The sequence below is a fragment of the Lolium perenne genome, chromosome 7, assembly GCF_019359855.2.
Source record: "Lolium perenne isolate Kyuss_39 chromosome 7, Kyuss_2.0, whole genome shotgun sequence".
Lineage (NCBI taxonomy): Eukaryota > Viridiplantae > Streptophyta > Magnoliopsida > Poales > Poaceae > Lolium > Lolium perenne.
In genome coordinates, this window is record NC_067250.2 from 189,956,241 (window position 1) to 189,978,475 (window position 22,235).

At 45.2% G+C, this 22,235-nt stretch overlaps 3 protein-coding genes across 4 annotated transcripts; 1 reads left to right on the top strand and 2 right to left on the bottom strand.

Annotated features, from left to right (window-relative positions):
- Nucleotides 1-282: 282 nt before the first annotated feature.
- On the bottom strand, nt 283-11,432 carry LOC127326239 (double-strand break repair protein MRE11). Of its 2 annotated transcripts, none has more exons than XM_051353100.2 (20): nt 11,205-11,431; nt 6,597-6,759; nt 6,352-6,509; nt 6,174-6,264; nt 5,888-6,007; nt 5,721-5,789; nt 5,531-5,622; nt 5,313-5,415; nt 5,085-5,192; nt 4,947-5,009; nt 4,809-4,880; nt 4,551-4,628; nt 4,403-4,465; nt 4,250-4,313; nt 4,056-4,138; nt 3,417-3,530; nt 1,415-1,495; nt 970-1,122; nt 526-711; nt 283-386 (listed from the first exon to the last, which is right to left on the bottom strand). In XM_051353100.2, coding segments are annotated over exons 1-20 (1,902 nt in total). In that variant the 5' UTR covers nt 11,207-11,431; the 3' UTR covers nt 283-347. The 2 variants fall into 2 exon arrangements, with proteins under 2 accessions (XP_051209060.1, XP_051209059.1); XM_051353099.2 differs by having other exon boundaries at nt 289-389; nt 11,205-11,432.
- Nucleotides 11,433-11,577: 145 nt separating this feature from the next.
- Nucleotides 11,578-14,861, top strand: LOC127326277 (sm-like protein LSM7). Its single transcript, XM_071823961.1, has 6 exons — nt 11,578-11,631; nt 11,713-11,773; nt 11,877-11,958; nt 13,949-14,020; nt 14,318-14,370; nt 14,554-14,861. Exons 2-6 carry the CDS (start codon nt 11,771-11,773, stop codon nt 14,647-14,649), a joined length of 306 nt encoding a protein of 101 aa, XP_071680062.1. The 5' UTR covers nt 11,578-11,631; nt 11,713-11,770; the 3' UTR covers nt 14,650-14,861.
- Nucleotides 14,862-15,080: 219 nt separating this feature from the next.
- On the bottom strand, nt 15,081-18,193 carry LOC127326240 (alcohol dehydrogenase 3). The gene is made up of 9 exons (XM_051353101.2): nt 17,649-18,193; nt 17,426-17,562; nt 17,249-17,295; nt 16,451-16,776; nt 16,275-16,357; nt 16,099-16,174; nt 15,931-15,992; nt 15,727-15,822; nt 15,081-15,616 (listed from the first exon to the last, which is right to left on the bottom strand). The coding sequence occupies exons 1-9, from the start codon at nt 17,689-17,691 to the stop codon at nt 15,338-15,340; spliced, it is 1,149 nt and encodes a 382-aa protein (XP_051209061.1). The 5' UTR covers nt 17,692-18,193; the 3' UTR covers nt 15,081-15,337.
- Between the last annotated feature and the right edge of the window lie 4,042 nt (nt 18,194-22,235).

The window sequence follows — 22,235 nt, forward strand, 5'->3', positions numbered from 1 at the left end:
TGGGTGGTTAGGAGGGTGGTTGTACCCCCAGCCCACCAGAGTTCAAACCCCAGGTTTGACATCTGTGTGTCTCATAAAGGCGGAATATTCTTTCAGTGGGAGGCGACGTTCCCGTCGATAGCGAGGCGCCTGTGGCGACTTCGTCAATTTCAAGATCCAATCCGCCGGCTCGGTCTTCCGGAGGTGCTCATAGGGGTAGGGTGTGCGTGTGTGCGTTCATAGGGGTGAGTGTATGCGCGTGTATGTGAGCGCCTACGTTTGTACTGTGTTTCTCAAAAAAAAAATGATTTAACCAAACAATACAGTTTCTGAAAATTGTTGCTGCCTTGAGCCTTCTTGCATCCATCTCATCGGTTCCTCCTTACAGCCCCGTACCTCCCGGCAACCTGCTGCATGCATGCATTGTCGATGACGACGACCAAATTAATTTAACCTTGAGATAAATAACCAGACCACCGATCACGTTTCACGAGTCACGAGCAGCAATGGAAAAGGACATGAAGTTAAACACAAAGAGGCACGCACATGAGGAGACCGGCGTTTCTTGGCCCTGCCGTCTTCTTCTTCCTTAGGCGGTGGGATCCGGCGGTAGGAAGTCAGGTCTGTCTTCCTCCTACTGCAGCTGGAGGAAGAAGATGATGCGGGGCCATCAACCATAGCAAGTGCCGTGCGCTTCACTGGCCTCGGTAGCTGATGGCGCTCTTCATCCTCCTTGGCCATGTACAAGAAAAACATAATCAGCGTGTTGGCTCAGCATTACCATACTCTGGCAGGAAACTGTAAAACTGACCGACTTAAGCTGTTGATACTGCTTCCTTCGATCGTCACTAATATAGATTATCTAGATATATTTTAGTTCTAGGTACATTCATACTAGTGGCTTTTTTTTTTGGAATCATACAAGTGGTCATTAATATGATTCAGAGAGAGTACTTGCATCGCGATTTGTTGCGGAAGAAGAAGACATACCGACGATATCTCGATGAGCTCATCAGAGTCGTTGTGGGTGTCTTGGTCGACGTGATCCGAGGAGCACTTCAGTTCCTCGAACGCGCTGAGCGCCATGCTGGCTGGAAGGTTCTGCGAGCTCGGTGTGCTTCCAGTTTCTTGCTTCGCTGATGCCTACAGTGTGGTAGAAGGATGCCACTATATATTATTACTTTCGAGCTCTCTCCAAAATCAAACTTATCAAGGGCAAAGATCGTTTCCTCGTAGCCTCTATAATTTTAATTATAAAGACTTACGGAACGATCTCAGTCTTTGATGTGCTTGAGTTTAGGGGAGGAGGTTATACTGGAACAAATGTCATCCCCCTTTAACTACATGTCTCATTTTGTTATTTGCTTTCTCGTCATATTAAATCGCATATCAGTTCAGCTAGCTGGTAACTGAAGAGCAAAGAGTTTTTACACACCTGCATGCACCGATCCAATTCAAGTGCTAACTTTTCTTTGTCCCCGCTTTTAAATTCTGAAGAACCATCGGTCAACTTCTTCTGCAAAATTGAATGACCTCTTCGATTCACAGGATTTCAAACAGTGCAGGAATATGAAAAATGTAGGATAATAGTATCATGCCAAAACTAACCCTACAGAAAAATAAGGTTTAGGGTCATGCCAAAACTAGCCTTGTAAAAACAAATTGCACCAAAATTTATCTGATTGCACCATAAGACAAATAAAATAATCATTTTGCAAAGGATTTGTGTGGATGGAAAAAAATCCTTAGAAAAATTTGATTCAGTCCTACATATCAATTAAACAAGCCACACAGGAACAGAATTCTAATCCTCCAAAGTTGATATGAAAAACCTTTGAGCAAAGAAACCCCAACTTTAGAATTTTCATTTCATGGTCTGGTCAGGATTATTAGTTATATTTTTATTAATAAGATTATTTTCTATATTACTACCTGAGATCTAATATGTATATTGAGTAACTGTACTATACGTGTGTAATATGTGGTTGTCTCAGAGTCTATTCATGCTTTGAGATTTGCATGTGTTCTTTTCTTTTTTATTGGCACGTGTTATTTCACACTTAACTAAATCAACTTTTTTGCGAAATTAAGTAAATCAACTCTATAATGTCTAAATGTCTAAAACAAGACCAATGAAGTCTACATTGCAAAACCTAGCGCATAAGCGAGAAAAAACACGTCACGCGACGCCGCCAGCTGCGGCCCTTTCTCCCCCACGTCGCAGAGGATGGGTAGGGCCCTCTCCCTCCGTGGAGTTGGTGCACCTCGGGAAGCTCTGGTCCGGCGCGGCTGGGTGCTTCTGGCGGCGGTGCTGTCCCCCGATGGCATTGTTCAGCTGCAGCGGGTGCTGGCGGCGGCTCGTCCCTGGCTCTGGGCGGCCCGAGCCCAGATGGGCTTGGCTAGGCCTAGATGGGTTCAAGTGGGCCAGAGCTTGTATGTGGAAGAGCTCCCTGATGGTGGTGGCAACGACTTGGCCGGATCCCGGAACCACGGCTCTACGGTCTGCCTTCTGCAGCAGGGCAGCCCGAGCTTCACTGGCCCATCTGGGCTCGGCTGGGCCTGACAGGGCCGGGTGTGCTCCCGCTGCTATGTCGGCCAATGATTGCCTCTCGGCAGCGGAGGTGGGTTCCTCCCGTGTGGCTGCGAGGCTTCTATTCCTAGCTCGTCGATGTCGTGTGCCTCCGTTACTCGTTGCTTGAGTAATGGAGGCACATGACATCGACGAGCTAGGAATACAAGCCTCGCAACCACACGGGAGGAACCCGCCTGATGATGGCGACTACAAGACCGTGGTGGTGCATACTGGTGGATGGCGAAGTTGGGTGGTTGTGCCAGGGCTTTTTTGTCGATGGGGGCGGGAGAAACCCTGTCAGCTTGTCTGGCCCTGATGCGGTGCCGCCTTCGAGTGGCACAATTCCTTCCTAGAGGGCGTCGTGGGAATCCCCTGCCCACTGTACTCTATGTATCGGGGGAAACACTAGGACCGGTCTGGTCCGGGCAGCAACGCCGTGTCGATGGTGTTTTCCTTCCTGAAGGTGTTGCTTGATACGGGGCACTTCGGAGTGCTTGGAGTGTGGTGGGTCAATGATGGAGGGCGCATCAGTGGCAGGTCATCATCATTTCGTCGTTTTTCCACTGCTTCCATTTATTTTCTCTTTGGGCATGTTTGTGATGTTGTACCTTTTTTTTTTTGTTCCGAACTCTTGTATCGGTATGGCTGCTATATTAATATAGCGGGACGAAAACCAAAATTAGCACATCATCATTTCTTCTTTTTAATACCTAACAAACATATGAATTGATTTGTAGGCCAGAGAGTTAGAGCAATAAACATGTAAGTCTCAAAGCACGATCTGATAGTATATATAACAAGGGTATAAACCACCAGGGTCACTCTCTACTATACGAAGATATTGGTGGTGTGAAGTGTCTCTTACTTTCGCATCTTCAGTATTTTTCTGCAAGCAGGAGTGAAACGCCATATTATCATCCTTTTTGACAAAAACATGCAGGGCAGTCTGCAGATCATTCACTTGAAGAATCTGCGTTTTCTGCAAGACAAAACAGTGCAATATTGTTTTGTTACCACCGATTTGCTACTGGACAAAATGAATAAGCCAGATATCATACCCTAAATACACTATGGTAGGATTCATCTTGAATAAAATAGTTGCATCAACGTAACTATGGATTTTGTACACTCAGGTGTTCACGCAGTTCGTGATTCACAACAAAAATAGAAAAAACATGCAAGAAATTTTGAGCATATAAGTAATTGAGCTACGTGAGCCACTCGGTGAAGGGGCTGGGGATGCTTCTTTGTTTTCAACCAAAAAAATTAAAATAAATGGTATTGATGTACTTTATTGGGTGTACTACAAACCTACAAATTTCAAGTCAGAATTGTCAATCTGCCTTCTATGATCCTATCTTTCATGTTCAGCGTCCTCAAAATGACATGCATCAACTAAAGCTAAACATGGACAAACGGCCTGGACCAGAATGCAACATCACTATTAAATATCTCCGTCATAACATCGGACGAAATTTTCCAAATAAAAGTTAAGTTTAAGTACCACGTTACTCTCTGCAACCAAATCTTCGACTGTGCACTGATCAAGGTCAGTTGGATAAATCTGTTCAGAACCATCAGTGTTTACTGCAATATAAAAGGAGAGTCTGGGAATTATTTGTAATTCTGCATTATAATTGTATTAGTCACAAGTGGTGGATACTAATAATGCCATATTTTATTAGCACAAGTATGCACCTTGCGTATTTTGACGTCTTTTCGCTGATCTTGAGAAAACAATAACGTCTTGGGGATTTGCGACCTACAATTAAATGTTCTATGATAATAGACCACCTAAGTAGTATTAACATGCGTCAATGTTAGAAAGTTCCATAATAGTTCTTGAGGTACCTTCCCAACATACTTTTGACCAAACCGATGCGGGTTTATAGTCGAAAACCCAGAGTAGTCCACCTGTAGAAGAAGATGAAAATTTTCATTTCACAATCATGGACGCAAAATTGGACAACATTATCTGAAGAGCACCTGATTTATTTACCTTTATCCTAACAAGTGGAAGTTTGGGCTCTGATCCACTGCCTGTTTTTCTATTGTTCTTCTCAATAAGATTTTCCACCTGAAATTAACAACTTATTGAGTATCCAGTATACACAAGTAGATAACTGGAGAGCAAAACTAAATATAAAGATCCAACAATTGAAACTCAACTGCGACCAGCTCTAATAATTAATATGTGGACAGAGTTTCTAGACAAGATCATCTTGCTCTTGTATTGCAATTTGAGTTAAAAACCTACAACTTTATCCAAATGTGCGTGAACCGTCCGTTCGTCGTTCGGGTCAACATCCTCTTGTTCTTCTAACACAACCTGAATGGCATTCCCTTGATGAGATTGATACTGAAATAAGCATGAAGAATGGAGTGGCTCACGTACCTCAGCATATTCGAATGGTCTAACAGTCTTCAAAGGTATTTTAGTTGGCCTGTATTTCATTCCCTATTGAGTGGAACATAGGAAATTAGACATGTTGGTGGTCAATACAGCAGGTTGAAGCAATATATATGTGCTTGCCTTTATTTCCAACAAAAGCACATGCTTTTGGGTTGCTTCGGCACTAGTGAGTGATGTGGTAATTGTAGATCCTGGTTGTGTGATGTGAAAACCTATACCTGGAACCTCCTATAAAGAATAGATTGATCAAAAGGGAGGTGAAGTTGAATAATATATGTGAGTAATGAACAACATTAATCAAACTGAATTGTAAATTTGCAATTAAGAACCAGCTGTGTTTCTTGTTACCTGTGGATCTGCAATGCTTTCATGCTCGTGGCCCCAAATTACCAAGTCTAAAGAATGTGGCAAAAGATATTCGGTGATGCCATTGTCAGGACTCGCCGTTCTCCTGCAGAAATTCAGAAAAACTTAATTTCTAGCCAAGGAGCACAGTAGCAGATGAAGTAGAATAAAACCCAGTGAATACAAAATTGTATTGGTGTCCGTTCAATCACATCATGTACCTGTTCTGATGAAGAATCATAATGTTGAACCAGTTAGATAATGGCATATCTTCTGGACTTTCATGGTTAATCCACTTTATTGCACCTGGTGTCTGAACAACATATAAGAAGATAAGAAGTAATTTTCTAGCACCAAAAAGTTAATTAACCACTCTAGCTAAACAAATTCCATTAAAAGTGAAATTAATACTTGAAACATCTCTCTCAATCTTGTATCCCTGACATTCCCTAGGCCGTATAGTGCGACAGATGTTGCGGCCTGAAGTAGCACACATTTCGGAACGAATTAGCATCTGGAACGTAACATACACAATTGATTATAATTGGCAATGTACAGTGTGGAAACTAGGAAAATACCTTTTTGATAAGTATAGGATGAAGTGATATTTCATCAACATCAGAACTGCCAAGATCCACCTTTCCAAAATAATTCACAAAACCAGCCGAGGCAAGAACATCTATTGCAGACATGTTATCCTGCGGTACCCATTGGAGAATAAAAGGTAAAACAAAAAAGAACGTTCAACAAAACTGGATTCAAAGTTTTCCATTTTCAATAATGAACATGTTTTGTTTTCAAACATGATCATGAGCATATATATATAATTTAAAATCCATATGAACTAGGTATCGATATTTGTACCACTCCTGTAGGATCATCATGGTCGCCATGTATGGTGAACACGGGCAAGCTGATGTTGATGTTTGGGTCTTCGTGATTCACCCGACCGAACCTGAAGCATGCATGCAACAACTTCATTAGTTTGAGCGAGAGAAAAAATACATGGCGTTCAAAGTTGAGAGATGGATTAAGAGCGTACAAGTTCTGCAGGCTCGTTGCCTGATCACTGACCACCTGAAACTGCACCGGCCGGTCACCCAGGCAGCAGCGCCTCAGGATCTCAATCGTCTTCACCAGCGTCGAGCGCGACGGATTGTTCTCGTGGAACAGATTACCACCGAGAAGCACAAAATCCACCTGCAGATTAACCATGGTAAATCACGTACACATGCATTGCAAAAGACATCATGCATGCAATGCAAGATCGTTGATTAGTTAGTTTACCTTATGTTGCTCTGCCAGTGAGAAGATCTCCTCGAAGGTGTCGAAGGAGTCGGGCCTGCGTAGCTCGTCCTTCTCGAGATAGCCGAGGTGGCAGTCGGTTGCTACCAGTATCCGCAGCGTGCTGCTGCTTCCTCCTCCTCTTCCTACTACTGCTGCGGCCTCCCTGAATGAAGAACACAGGCGGGCCCGTGCATGCAGAAGCTAATTTCATCAGCAAAAATAAATTGCAGGCTTGCATGCAATATTGGAAGCTAAAATGTATACTAGCATATCGAAGTACGCAGCTACCTGCTTATGGGATGTTTGGATAAATCATATTTCTTACTCAACTTACCTGTGAAAACTTATTTGAAGAAATCCAAACCAATCTGATAATTTAACAAACATTGATAGTTCAAGATTTTGTCCGGCGGACCGATTTTGGAGCTGAGCGTTGTACAATAAAATTGGCCATAAGTTTTAGTAGTATTGTAAAGTGCACCTTTGTGAATTGGTATTTAATTACCTCGAAATCTTGAATGCCATTTTTCTTACAACCAACCATATGTTTTTTTCGAAAAAAATACAAAGCTTCTGTTTCAATGTATTGATAGAAAGAAAATAATTGTGAGTCTAAGAATAGGCGACAACTGACCACGAAAGACACGATCATGACCAACGGTTGACTGACAACCACACGAGCGCACATGATACTACAACCCAACAAAGCCCCGCTAACATGGGAAAAATTGGAACCCTCCCGCTTCGGTATAGTCGATAGCGCCCCGGTCCGCCGGAATTGCCTCGGAACCGCCAACCGATATTGTTTTCCACATATTGCCATAAACTCAGTCGGTCACAACATACACAAAGAGGTGTCATCCATATCCATCGAGAGCTATCCTCCATGATCTTCTTTCCATGGAACGCCCAAGGTAGATCTGCTGCCATGATGCTAATAATGCAATTAGGAACTGCTTAGAAAAGAGGGTAGGGACATTGATGATGTTCGTCGTCTTTTAATTGAGTTCCAAAAATTATGATCTCGGTTTTCAGTTAGAGGACTTGAACACAAGGGATGTGAGCAAAATGGGGCTCCTTGATGACGGCACAAAGAATGAAGTGACGCTCGAAGGTGCTGCCATCGATAATGCCGACAAGGTTGAACTAGCTTTCGACTGGAGTCGCACAACCACCACTGCCTCCCTACTTTCAACCCCCACAAAGGCACTCCAACAAATCCCTAAAATCACCCATAATCACTCAATCCCCAAAACCTGGTTGGTTACTTGGCTTTAGAGACCACCATGCACCACGAATCAAGATTAGCACGAGGCAACGACGAGGCCAACCCAAAGAGCTAGCCCGTGGCCCAAGGACCTATGCACATGCATCCCAAACCCGTGGCATCGACACCTAGATCTAAGGTATGTCGTCAGACCACACAAGAACAACCCTAGTAAGTAGCACGACAAATAAGTGGGACCACACCACACGATTTAGTAGGATGAGAACCAACAAAATGTGTGCCACAATATCTATTGCACATCGTTGTGTTACCGCATTAGACAAATGTCTGTCTTCATTGAACGATGGCCACCCATAAAAGGTACAAATAGTCGATGGACGTCTCCTAGGGCGAACCTATAACAAAAATGACCCGGTGTGACTAATGTAGGCACATAATTTTATTTACCTAGATTTGAGGTGTCATAGACTATAAATGACTGAAATATATATCCAATAAACCAATTTTTACCGGGTGTCTTTTGACTCCTAGTAGCATAACCTGGGTATACCACCACTCCCGGAATACACTCCCACCCTCGCCTCATCGATAGCATCCATCCCCTAGCTCTCGGCTATGAGTGACCAATCCAAATTATCATGCCGGTGTATAGCCGCATGGCCGATGTCAAGTTTAAACACCATGTAGACACCACACCCCGTCTAGTTGGTTTGCACGTTCGCTTGCCGAGAGGGTTAGAAAAAAATCCAAAGATATCACAAGCTTATTGTGGCGGTGGTTCAAAGTATACCATCGCAGTCAACACTTCACTCCAAAATCTTCATCATTGTAGAAGTTATTTGTGATGCAAAAATAGACCCATCTAGGATAAATATTCTTCTCAAGAACCTCCACAAATGTGTCTCATTCTTGATGAACTTTTCATAACCATCTTAGATGATCAATAGGTAACATGTAATAGTGATTTTAAAACAAGGGGAAACTACACAAACCCTGCGACCAAGCCCGACGAAAGAATTATTTAAGTGTCAATGGATAGGCATACCCAATCAAAGATATTTTTAATATAAATCGACGGGGAAAATGAAAAGCCAAATAAAGAATATAAGGTCACTAGATTTTACTTGGAAAATCCATGTGGGGTGAAACTACATTTGCACAATAATGCCCCACCATAGAGGGAAAAAAGAGTGTAACAAAGATAAATGATTTGTACTAAGGTGTCAACTTAGGTTCAAAGAGTTGGTGCCTAAATAGGCTGAAATATAATCCAATTTCTCACCATAAAATTGATTTGGATAATACAAAAATATTTATTTTTTCCTCCTCGAAATAGGCTTTCGCCCCGCTATATTAATATAGCAACCAACCGATACAACAGGCACGCTGGGACTGCAGCACAACCAAGTCCAAAGAAACAGAAAAGAAAGAAAAGAGAAAACAATGCCGACGTTGGCAGCTCGACAAAAACGAAGATGACTCGCAACCGCTGCGCCCTCCGAGTAGTTCCACCACACACCTAGCCTACCGAAGCCCCGCGTATCAAACAACACCTTCAACAAGGAAAGCGACGACGATGCCGCTGCTGCCCGGACTAGTCCTAGGGTTTCCCCCGATACGCGGAAGGGATTGGGGAGGAGGTACACCCGACGCCCTTCAAGAAGGCAGGGCAACACCCGCAGGCGTCTCCGCGTCGGTGTCGGGCATGCCGACAAGGATTTCTCCCGCCCACCAAACCCACAACCCCGAAAGCTTCGATGTGCTCCACCTAACTTCCGCCCACCAGCACACGCCACCGCGGTCTTGAAGCCATCATCGCCATCTCGCTGTGGTCACCGGAGCAGGGCCTGGACGTAGAGAATAGCAGTAGCCGGGCCGGGGGTCACAGCACCTCAGCCGTGCGGGAGGGAACTACCTCCACCGCCTTGGCGGTAGCCGACCGGACATGGCAGCGAGGTCAAACCAGGCCCAGCTGGCCCGGCCGGGCCCAAAAAGGCCCGTAAAGTCCCCACTGCCGAGCTGCAGCAGGCCGGCCGGAGCGCCGCCGACACCCAGCCACCACCACCGCGACTACTCCGCCTCCAGGGAGCTCCGCCGGCGAGCCAGACGCGGCAGCCCGCCCAGCCCCTCCGGGCCCCGCCTGGGCCCAGATCTGGGCCTAGCAGGCCCTGCATCCCGGCCGCCGGCCTCGCTCCGCCACCAAGGACCGCGCCGCCGCTCCTCCTCCCACCCGATGAACGGAAATCACGCCGCCGCGCCGGACCATCGCCCGCCGAAGAACACCGCCGCCGGCTCGAGATCCCCGCACCTCTGCTGCGCCGCGGGTAGAGCCACCCCCGCCACCACCGGCACCGCACAGGCAAGGCCCGGCGGCTCAGGCCGGCGGCGGCGGCAGGGGAGAACGCGAGAGAGAGCTAGAGGAAGCCGGAGGGAAGGCGCGGCCCGGCCGCCGCGGGGGGCGGCGCGGGTCGCGAGTCGCGAGAGCGTTTTCCTATCGCTGTTTGGAGGGTTGCCTAAAGGGCTCAATATTTATTTTTTCACACCCCAGCCTGCATCAAAATGATGCATACAGCCGCACACACGTGTCATATGGCACATGCGAAAATGGCAAAATGGCATTGTATCAATAGGCGATAGCTATTAATCGGGATTACCTTTTCTGTGGGTGCAAGGCCAGTACGTAGATCAAATTAGTTTGATATAACCACATGAAGTGAACGGCACATGCAATGATGAGTGACACTGATCAGTGTGAGAACCGACAGCAGTACCACATTTCCTTTTCTTTTTTTGTGAGTACATTTCCATTTTGCAGCATTTGTGCATACACATATTGCACATATGTTACAGCCAACCTCCTATATAATTGTATCTACATGTCAAGGTAAACAAGGACCCCCGAGCATGCAAATGTTTAGCCTACATGCATGCACAAATGTAGAACCGTCTCTTAACCATGCATGCATTGTAATCTTAGACTTGGTGGATATCCTAGACATGGAGAACTGCATCTATCTTTACATGCAGGCAGCTCCAAAAACGTTTCTTTTCCTTTCAGGGACAGAGCAAGAACCTTGCTTTCTTAGGTACTGATTTGCGGGACGCCCCCGTTCCTGCTAGATCCCATCATGCATGTAGTCTATTACTAACTGATACTTCATACTCGTCTGTGCGTAGCAAACTGAATGTCACCATCACCATGCATTCACATTTCTGTACACTAGAACACGGACTGATATACAAAAGAACCCTAAATTCGCACACAAACATTTGCGGATCCTCTGTTTTCAGGGCCACGGTCAATCTTGAGCTAGAAAAGAGTTCAAGAGGACGACGAAGAAAAGCAAAATCAATCCAGTAGAGTGACTATACGAACTCACATTCCAGATTTGCTTGATTGCTTCCGTCCGTCCGTGCAGCTGGCTAGAGCTAGCGCAGCGTCATCAGCTCATGGCTGTGGATCAATCGATTCATATCTTTCCGATCTGTGAGGTGAGGTGGTCCTCTGCGTATCTAACCAGTTACCTAAAACTGAGGAGGCAGAGAAGTGGGAGGGAGTGTAGTGGCGTCAATCGAGTGGCTGAAGCTAGGGGGTGGATCGATCGTTAGCGTCCTTTGGAAGGAAGAGAGAAGAGTGCAAGAGAAGCCACACGAGACACGACATGGGCCGCTAACGCGGACCTCGGCCCAGAGAACAGGCCCAGCACTTTTAGAGGAAAAAAACAATAAGAAGACAGAGAAAAAGAAAACAGAACAGAAAAGCAGAAGGAAACACCTGCATCGGCGGCCGCCTCCCTCCCTACGCCGGTGAGCCATCGCCGCCGAAGCATCCCTCTCCTGCGCCGGGCGATGTTCTGACCGTCTTATGGTTTGGTCTCTTCCTTGAAGGTTTCGCTGGTTGATTGGTTCGTGGTGGTTAGTTTTGGAGCGAGCGAGCTGGTTCGCGATGGTGAGTAAAGCTCGGATCGAATCGATCGATCTCCCCGTTCGCTAATGGAAGGTTGGAATTTGGATACATCTAATTCGAGTGAGTTCTTTTCCTGCTTGTGCAGTCGGGGCGCAAGGAGACGGTGCTGGACCTGGCCAAGTTCGTCGACAAGGGCGTCCAGGTCAAGCTCACCGGCGGCAGGCAAGGTCCGTCGCTTTAATCCCTTCGCAAATTAATCCCTGTTCGCGTCCAGGACAATCCCCTCCAAATTGGTTCATGCTATTTATCTGTTCACCGACGAGCTCATTGCAAGTTTGTTGGCTAATGGGTTAGTAATTCGACTTTTGTTTAGATTAGATCGATCATTAGATGTGCATAGAACTTCCTCTGGAGCTTCATCTGATTGTTAATTTGCCAAATGATCCTAGTGAATAATGTTACATTCATAACTAAAACCAAGGTAATTGACTCCTTCAGCGAGATAACTGGTTGGGGACGGGATCACACCGACCCCCTCGCGTCGCTCCTCACGCGGCGCCAGGGGGAAACCCTAGCCCCCAACCCCGCGCCCCCCCTCCGTGTCCTTCCGCCGCCGCTGCCGCCGGCCTCTGCCGCGGCGGCGGCGGGCCTCGCCGCCGAAGGTGGTGGGATCTCTCTCTCGCGCGGCGCTGGTGGCTGGCTCTGCCGGGTGAGGCGGCGGCGGGCCGACTGGCGCGTGGAGGCCGGGGCGGCGGCCCCGGACGAGCCGACGGCGCTTCGGCGGCGGGAGCTCGGGTGGGGGCCGCGGTGATGTGCTGCGGCGCATCCCCGTGGATGGTGGCCGGCATCTTCGGCCACGGGGGTGGCGTCGCTGCTGGCCGGCCCAGTGGAGCCTCCATCGTGGCGGATCTGGAGCTCCAAGCTCCAATCCCTGCGTCTGGCCAGGCCGGCGGTGCGGCGGCTGCGGCGTCGTCGGTTGGAGAGGTGGTGGCTTGGGCGGTTGTGCTGCTGGCCCAGATCGATCCATCTTGGATCTGTTGGTGCTTGGCAGCGGCAGGGAGGCGGTGTTGTGGCGCTCTTGGTTGCGGATGTGCGGTTGCAGGTCGTCGTCTGGCAGCTCGGGTGGTTCGAGGTGAAGGATCCTAGGAGAAATCCTTGTCCCGGGCTTTGGTCCGGACTGGCGACGGCGACACCTGTGGGTGCCGTTGACTTTCTTGGAAGCGTCGTTCAGGACTCCTCTCGTCACCACGGAGTTACGCACTCCGGAGGGAAACCTCAGATCCTTGGGATCGGACGATGGAGGCGCTTCTGTGTCTCTCTCCCTGTTGAGGGCATTGTCTCGGAGTGGGCTTCGTCCTGGGGACTCGAGGATGGATGGTTGATGAGTTGCCTTGCTGGGGGCGCTACGGGCAGTTTGGCAACGATGAGGCGTCAAGCAGAGTTTGGGTCGCGGCTTGGGCTTGATAGTCGGTTACCGGCGTGTCCGACGGGTCTTCTCGTGCTTCGTTGTGGAGCTGTGGAGTCGGAGCTGCGGTGGAGGGTGCCCCTGCGGCAACGATGACCAGCAACCGGTGTTGTGGAGGATGATTCGGTCGGCGCAAGCCCAGCATAGTTCTCTTGTGATGCTCGACGGCCAAGTCGGAGCTGTCTCTCGTGGGCGTGTGTGGTCGACTGTTGGCATTTGGCCAGGTCGGTCGGGGGTTTGTGCCCAATTTTGTCATCTCCCATGACGTTTTTGGTGCATTTGTATCGGTTTTTGGCCGGTTTTCCCGTTAATAAATCGGCCGCCTTCTTCTTTATCAATGAAAATGGCAAGTCTTGCCTTGTTTCAAAAAAAAAATAACTGGTTGGGGACTGGAGAATGACTTCAACCTGTTCTTTTCTGAGATCATTCCTGGGAAAAGAACTGAATTGTAATCTTCTTAGGCAGGATGAATGGTGAAAATGACTTGGTTTTAGTTGCATCAGTTATCATTTCCCAGGATTTGGTACTAGTGGCGGTATGCATACTTTGTTAAATGAGGAGTAGTCTCTATGTTGTGTCTCTTGGTTGTTGGTCCAATATGCATGGACCTAAAATGGCTCCATTTTCCTAAAAGGCAACGCACCACAGGCTGGGACTTGGCATTAGTCAACCTTTGGCAGAAAATATTTGCTATCTTGCAGTTTGTCCAACACAACGCAAACAGGCTGACTTTGGCATCTGTACACCTGCAGTTACAGGAACTTTGAAGGGCTATGACCAGCTTCTCAACTTGGTGCTTGATGAAGCAATTGAGTTTGAGAGAGGTACTACTCAAACATGCTGCATATTTTAATTTGATCGCATCTCCTACCCTCCAAATTTTTTTTACAAAGTATGTCTTCTGTTTGGAGCTTGGTTTCTATGGACTACCATACAAAAGCTTACTACTAACGCAACCGAACAAATGAGGAAACAAAAAATACCATAACTGCTATCTGCATTTGTCAATCTAAACATAATATCTAATTGCCGTGCACTTGTAAAGATGAGGACAACCTTATCTTGTCTTTTTTCCAAGTCTAATGAATCTCAAATTACACCTGTGTCATCTTACTTTGTAGAGCAAGATGACCCGCTGAAACTGTCGGCGAAAACCAGGCAGCTTGGTCTCATTGTAAGTTTACATCGCTCCTCTATTGGTTTGGCGATTGTACTTCCAAGAGTAGTGAATTTCGTCCTTCTTAATTCTTTTTCGGGGGACTGAAGTGCTGCATGGTCACATCCTTGAAATCTATTTATCAACTATATCTGCAACAGAGCAGCAACTGAAGCATTCGCTAACGCCTGTTAATTGCAGGTCTGCAGAGGTACAGCGGTGATGCTCGTGTCACCAACCGAGGGAACGGAGGAGATCAAAAACCCCTTCCAAGAGGCTGATGGCGCACAAGCCTAACCTGCCTGTGTTCGTGCCTTGGTCGATATCTGCGGACCCCTAAACATGGCCTCAGACGCTGGTTGGTTTCCAGGTGGCGAGGCTTATGTTAACTCATGTAATTTTGTGTAGCAGTCTCTTATGAGAGTTACGTCCATGTCTTATGTCTGACGGTTTATATGTATGCCAAGATAATAATGAGTACGTATATGATGTCTCCTTGTACATCTTAAGTGTCTCTAGCTGTCTCTGTTGCCCCCTTGTGTGTTGTGTGTGATTGCAGTTTATTCTTGTCTCTTGTCTAAAACTAGGAATATATGGAGGATATCTTTATTCCTTCTTCCTGATGGAAAGGTCCACAACTCCAGAAAATTGGCACTTTGCAAACAAAAAACTAAGAGAAGATGGCAGACCTAATTTGCACTGGAAGGTGCCAGTGTTAACACAGAAACTGCAGACTGTCATTACTGTTGCAGAATATTTGGAATTAACATGTTAACTGGAATTTGCCGATGACACAATTGAAACTACCAAATCGTGTACACAAAGGCAGAGCTGTTCGTTTTGTGTGTCCATAGAACTAAAACATATGACGACTAGTACATTATTATTACTCAAATGGAAAATCTTCTTGTACTATTTCCCCTCTTTTGCTTGTGAAGCACCACCAAATCTTTAAAGCAAAGAGATATACGTCGAAGCACCAAATCTACTCGTCCATCCTCATGACGCAGCGCAGGCCCTCCCCCTTGAGCATGAGGTCGAACGCCGTGTTGATCTGCGAGAAGGGCACGCTGTGCGTGATGAACTTCTCCAGATCAAGCTCCTTCCTCATGTACATCTCGACGACTTCGGGAAGGTCCGTGCGTGGCTTGTAATTGCCGAAGAAGGTTCCCTTGAGTGTCCTCTCGTTCAGGAAGTTCATGGGGTGGGTCTTGAACACGGCCTCCTTGTGGGGGACGCCTACCAGCACCGCCACGCCCCACCCCTGCATCCACCACATTCAGGATATTCAGTTTAGAGCAGAAAGAGATATTGCTCAGAAGAATCATATGAGTACAGTACATGTTATTAAGTGCTGAGAATTATTTTACATACATCGTGTACGCATTCAAAGGCGGCGATCATGGCATCGATGTGGCCAGTGCACTCCACGGCCCGATCCAGACCACCATTGGTCATTTCCACAAGCACCTGGGGGCACCATTGAACAGTGAGCATTTCACACAAATTTTATGCATGCCATGAGCATAGGGAGATATCAATAGATGTATATTGACTGAGGCAAAGAAATTAACAGACCTCTTGCACTGGCTTGGTGTAGTCCTTTGGGTTCACAAAGTCTGTGCATCCAAATTTCTTAGCTGGAAAAAATAATAATAGACATGTTGTTAGCTTTGTTCAGTGTGCTATCCAACAACATTTACTAAGATATCCTTTGTGTTTCCATGGGGCAGAGGCAGACTGTACCTTGTTCATATTTTGCAGGGTTCAAGTCCACTCCAATGATCCTTGATGCGCCAGCCATCCTAGCACCTTCCATGGCCTAATCAAGTAAGAAACACATAATAATTAGTCATGGTTACAGGGCATAATTGTCATCAACCTGCAGTACGTTGTTGAAGGTATTTATCAGTGTCACTTACAGCAAGGCCTACAGCTCCAAGTCCGAAAATCGCCACTGTCGAACCCTTTTTCGGTTTTGCGACATTGAGGGTCGCACCAAGACCTGAAGAAACATGACATTTCAGTAACTAACCGAGGCATCCTAAACACAGTGTTTCAGTTGGAAAAAATGGCGTGAGGAGCCATCTCTTCTTACCAGTTGAGATACCACAGCTGAGAACACAAACTTTGTCGAGGGGAGCCTCAGGGTTGATCTTGGCAAGGCACCCTACATGAATCACGGTGTACTCACTGAAGGTTGAGGTCCCGACAAAGTGGAAGATCGGTTTTCCATCGATGGTGAAGCGGGACTGCCCGTCACCGATCATCACTCCACGATCCACGTTGATCCTGAGGAGGTCACACAAGTTGCTCTCCTCTGATTTGCAGTGTGCACACTCTTTGCACTCTCCAGTAAACACAGGGAGGACATGGTCACCTGGCACTAGTTCTGTCACACCCTCTCCCACGCTCTCAACAATACTGTTTGAAAGAAGTAATTATAAGAAAAGAGTTACTATAAAGATAAACTATGAAGAGGAAAGATACTAATATTCAATAATATGATGGATAAAATTGGCAACTTCCAAAGGATGTAGTTATGTTACTGATCTTTTTTTCAGGAACGATCATATAGTAATGAAAGAATTAGGAGAACAGGAACATGAAGAACATGATGGTTAGAGTAGACCATATTATTCTACAAAAAAATTGCAAAAAATCTACAAAGCACTTTATGTGAGCTAGTGCCACAGAAGATGCTGTCCCATGATATACTTAATCCTTTGGCAATAAAATATGACCACTTGCTGTATATAGTTATGAATCTAATACTACTGGCAAATCAGAATTCTGAATTACTATAATTAGAAGCCAACATCATAGTCAAGATTCCACGACGTAATTAACAAAACTGCAAGGGAAAAAAGACAGAGACAGGGACAGAGAGGCATACCCTCCAGCTTCATGGCCTAAGATCCTAGGGAAAACAGGAGTTTGTCCCTGCACAAATCCAAGTAGAACATCAATCACCTTGTTAATTAGTTACTGATCCACTACTCTAGGTGTCACCATTACCCGACTGGAAGAAAAAAACAGAGAGCTATTAGTTTGTGAGTTGTGGATATAAAACCTTGGCTTCCCAGAAGTAGACGTCGGTGTGGCAGAGGGCAGTGTACAGGATCTTGACGCGCACCTCCATGGCCTGCGGCGGCGCCACCTCCACCTCCTCGATCGACAGCGGCTTCCCGGCCTCCCATGCCACAGCCGCTGCAAGAACCAACAAGCCCCTTACTCAAACAACAACTCCAGAGTTTCTTTAATCAAAATCTGATGAAACTGTTTCGAGAACAAACCTTTGCACTTGATCACCTTCCCGGCTGTCGCCAAACTCGCCATGCCTTGCCTGTCGGTCGGTCGCTAGTTCCAAGAACTCGAAGAGAAAGATGGATCGCTGTTTGTTCGCTGTTTCTACTTGGCAGGCTGTTCGTAAATTTGATGTTGGTAAGGAACGACGGTGGGCGAGAGCTATATATATGCTGGTACGGGAGAACCTGCGAGTAATTAGAGCATCCCCACTCGTTGGCGCTCCCCACGCCCGAATCCGGCGAAATTTTCGTCCGGATTGGAGGAAGATTTGGCGTGGGGAGGAGTAGTTTTCCAGTCGTGTGCTCCCCAAGCGGCGTTTCTCGGGGAAAAAGAGGATGGCTCGGGGAATCCGGACGAAAGAGGAGACACGTGGGCGTGGGCGGTTGGTTTAGCTTCATCCGGAGTCCCCCGGAGACCCCCGGGAAACCGAGGATGGCATGGGGAGTCCGGACGAAAATAGGCTCAAATCCGGACCAAAACGAGGAACCGGGGACCTGACTGGGCCGTTTTTCGCCGTCCGGATGAAAAAAAGTGGCCGTGGGGGCTCTGTGGGGAGACGAGTGGAGATGCTCTTAAGGCTGGCTTGGAGTGCAAGTGGGGAAAGAAGAAGGATTGTTTTTTTCTTGGGGAAGGAAGCCAAAACAGGGGTGGCCGTGGCTTCCGTTTCTCTGTCTGCGGCTCCGCCGGTATCAGACTCTCAGCCCCATGTGCTTTGCCAGCTCGGATGAGATGGGCGTGGTGGGATGATACCTCCATTTATTTTTCAAAAAATATGAAAATTGTATCTAGTACAAGTTTAAAAAAGATGCTGTTTTAGTCCATGTTATATTGTGATCCAAATACACATTAAAAGGAGACTCACTTCTAATGAGCGGAACGAGCTTGTCGCGTTTATAACAGTCCATGATGTATCTTACAATCATGCAAAATCACACTGAGAAATTTCCTGTATCTAGGCTATATAAAAGTGAAAAAATCTAACAAATTGTTTGAAACGTGTATTGTTCATTATACTCAGTTTCACACTTTTGTCATTTTTATCCAACACAATTTAAACCGTTTATCTAACATTAATTTAGCGATTGACAGAAAAAAAATCACAAGTTAGTTGAATTCTTGCTAAATCTAATTGCATGATAAATCTCCTAACTTATCATCTTAAAGCATGAAAATACTACATTAGTTACACATGAAATTAGGCTAACTGACAATACCAAAAAAATTAACTGCTTGCTCCATGGAAAGCTAATGAAATGATGGTTATTTCTTACAAAAGAAAATTAACCCTATCATTCCCTCAAAAAAAAAACCTTACCATGTATTATAAGATTTCCATGTTTTGCGGGGACATGTTCTTTCTATGATTTATAGCAGCCTTGGCAGTGACGCTACTTTGAGGCCCTATGCCTCGTTGTTGGCGTGTGACGGGGCTTGATGGAGTGTCTTAATTCGTTCCCCGGCAACGGCATCAGAAAATCTTGATGGAGTGCAGTTGTTGGGGAACCCTAAGAGAAAGGTCTGATTAGCACAGCAGCAAGTTTTTCCTCAGTAAGAAACCAAGGTTTAATCGATCAGTAGGAGCAAAGGTGTGACTTAGGTGGTGCTAGCTAACTAGTGGCAGGGAACCTGCACACAACACAATCAAAATACTTTGCCCCAACTTACAGTGAGGTTGTCAATCTCACCAGTTTGCTGAACACAAATGATGAGACGTATCGAGTGGAAAGATATGTTTGCAGTAATTAAAGAGAACAGAGCTTACAGTAAGTAACACAGGATTGCAGTGGTTGAATTTATCAGTGTAAAGGAAAGGACTGGGGTCCACAGTTCACTAGAGGTGTCTCTCCATAAAGATAAATAATATGCTAGGTGAACAAATTACAGCTGGGCAATTGACATAATACCGATCATACATGACAAGATGATTATTTTTCGTGGATGGAGGCTCGGGTGTTTAGGTTTTTTCCGAGATCGTGAATAAATTGGCGGAGGGGCGATGTCGGTGGAGGCCAGGGGGCCCACACCACACCTAGGTGCGGGCCAGGGCCTGACCGCGCCTAGGGCTGGCATGGCCATCCTGCTGCCTCTCTTCGACCCCCCCCCCCCCCTCTGGACTCTTGTCTTTGTTACGGAAAAATATTGACTTCGGCTTTTGTTTCGTCCAATTTCGAGAATATTTTCTGTACAACTTTTCTGAAATACAAAACAACAGAAAACAGGGAACTGGCACTGGCACTGTGGCATCTTGTTAATAGGTTAGTGCCAGAAAATGTATAAAAGTGCAGCGAAGCATGAGAAAAACATAAATAAAATGGTGTAAAATAAGCATGGAGCATCAAAAATTATAGATACGTTTGCGACGTATCAAGCATCTCCAAGCTTAACTCCTGCTCGTCCTCGAGTAGGTAAGTGATAACAAAATATAATTTTCGAGGTGACATGAAGCCAACGCAATCTTGACCAAGTTATTGTAAAAGCATTGTGAGCTGAAATCTAAGTACTCTAAACATAGGCATGATAGATACAATTCTAACAATAGAACTTAGCAACTATATATGTTATAACATGAAGAGCAACTCAAACAAAGGATCACGAATAATAGTGCATTGAAAGCAACTGTTTATTTATGAGCATAAAGAAAACATAGCAAATTGGTACTCAGCATGTCCTTTATGAAATAGCAAAACATAAATTCTAGCACACCTTCAAAGTTCAGAGGGTGACTAGGTACAAATAATTTAAGAACAAGCAATAGTCATAATCATGAATCAATCAATAATAATTTTGGGACTATGCACATTAAACTAAGAATGACAACTATGCTCTCTTAATTGGTGCATAAAGTAGAAGATGAAGACTCAACATAAAGGTAAAAGAGAGACTCTTTGCAGAGTAAGCAAGATAAGCAAGTTTTATAAGCCTTCCAAAAAGTATGGTACTTATTAGCTTTGAGCTCTCATTGCCCCTACCATAAGCATCTTGAATGGTTAAAGTTAATGTGAATCAAATATGAGCTATATGCTTGACAAATCACAAGTTGAAAATTTCATGCCCCTTGAATACGAGTACCTAAACCTCATGCTACTCAATTTAGGTCCTAAATAAGTTCTTGTCATTGTAAGTATACATGCATCATTGAGAACCGCCAACGGGGTACCTCCTGCCCGATGATATAGAAGCATTCCCACACCAAAATGACAAGACAAATAGACAATGAGCATCTCAGCAATATTTTTATTTACTATGGGTATAGCTTTTTATTGAAAATGCTTCATAGAATGCTCACTATGGTTTGCTGTAAATTTCCACCATGAATGTTGCATGGCTTAGCTTAGCGGCTCATGCGTTTCTCTAACTCATATACAAACTCCATGGACTTACAATTTTCCATTTTATTTCGCACCGCTAGGCATCCATAAACAAAAGAACGTGACATCAACTAAATATGAATAAGTGCAATGTCGAAATCGTTCCCCATGAAAGCAGGGTTATGCTAAATCCCAACTTGCAATTTGCAAACATACAAAATTCATAAGATAGTCACAATGATCGAGTTTATTAAGTGCAAGAAAGTAAATGTGCCATCAAGTTCGTGAGAGCTTTACTGACTAATTTTCTCATGCCAAAATTTAATTTGGAAGATAAATAAAAATATGATGAATATACTTGGAATAGCAATAATGCTACTAGGTAGATATGGTGGACACTTTTGGCAAACTTTGGTTAATTGTGGTTGGATGCATGAGTAAAATTCATACTTAGTATAGGCGGAGGCTAGCAAAATACTGGGAGCGACCAACTAAGAGAGCAATAATGACCATAATCATGCATAGGGATAAAACATTATCAATCAAAGCATAAAGTGATATTACAAGTCAAAAACTAAATGATCATAGAGGCTTTAGTTGGCTGGTTATAGTCATAACATGGTATAAGCATGTGCCAAGTCAACCCAATAAAGCATCAAAGGAGAATACCACAATATTATGCTTTTATGATGGAAACAACACATGATTCTTTCAATGGCACATTATGCACTCTCAGCTATTTGAGACAATTCATGCTATAACAATAAATACTAAGCATATGACAAGAATAACATCCAACATGACATGCCAAAGTCTAGGCAAGCTCTCTTTTGTATCACTATAGTCATGAAATATTTTATTCGTATCCAACACCAATCAACTTATTTGAAATAGCTCTCAGAGATGAAAATCAATATGCACCAGAGAGCTAATCCTACATACATAAAGAATATTAACGAGATTTGAACAAAATTTGAGTGAAATAACAAGAGCTAAACGCAGTACTAAAAAACTAGAACACTCACAGAACAATAAGAGTGGAAACCAGAGCGTTCTATGCAATTAAAACGGAGCGGGTCTTTCTCCAAAACAAGTGTACCAGGATCCAACATATGCTACAGAAAATAAAACTAAACTAAACTAAAAACAAAAATAAAGACGCTCCAAGAACAACACATAGCGTATGAAGCAATAAAAATATAACGCATAGAAAGATGACATGTTGCTTTGTTGATGAAGAGGGGATGCCTTGGGCATCCCCGAGCT

What these genes read in the sequence shown, in the direction of transcription:
- LOC127326239 (XM_051353099.2), bottom strand. An exon ending in AAAATACTGAAGATGCGAAA is followed by an intron (nt 1,496 to 3,416) that starts GTAAGAGACACT and finishes TCAATTTTGCAG; the next exon opens with AAGAAGTTGACCGATGGTTC. An exon ending in AGCTCATCGAGATATCGTCG is followed by an intron (nt 712 to 969) that starts GTATGTCTTCTT and finishes TACATGGCCAAG; the next exon opens with GAGGATGAAGAGCGCCATCA.
- LOC127326277 (XM_071823961.1), top strand. An exon ending in GCTCACCGGCGGCAGGCAAG is followed by an intron (nt 11,959 to 13,948) that starts GTCCGTCGCTTT and finishes GTACACCTGCAG; the next exon opens with TTACAGGAACTTTGAAGGGC. An exon ending in CCAGGCAGCTTGGTCTCATT is followed by an intron (nt 14,371 to 14,553) that starts GTAAGTTTACAT and finishes TGTTAATTGCAG; the next exon opens with GTCTGCAGAGGTACAGCGGT.
- LOC127326240 (XM_051353101.2), bottom strand. Translation starts at nt 17,691, where the DNA reads ATGGCGAGTTTGGCGACAGCCGGGAAGGTGATCAAGTGCAAAG. An exon ending in CCCTGCAAAATATGAACAAG is followed by an intron (nt 15,993 to 16,098) that starts GTACAGTCTGCC and finishes TATTTTTTCCAG; the next exon opens with CTAAGAAATTTGGATGCACA. An exon ending in ACACCAAGCCAGTGCAAGAG is followed by an intron (nt 15,823 to 15,930) that starts GTCTGTTAATTT and finishes TGGTGCCCCCAG; the next exon opens with GTGCTTGTGGAAATGACCAA.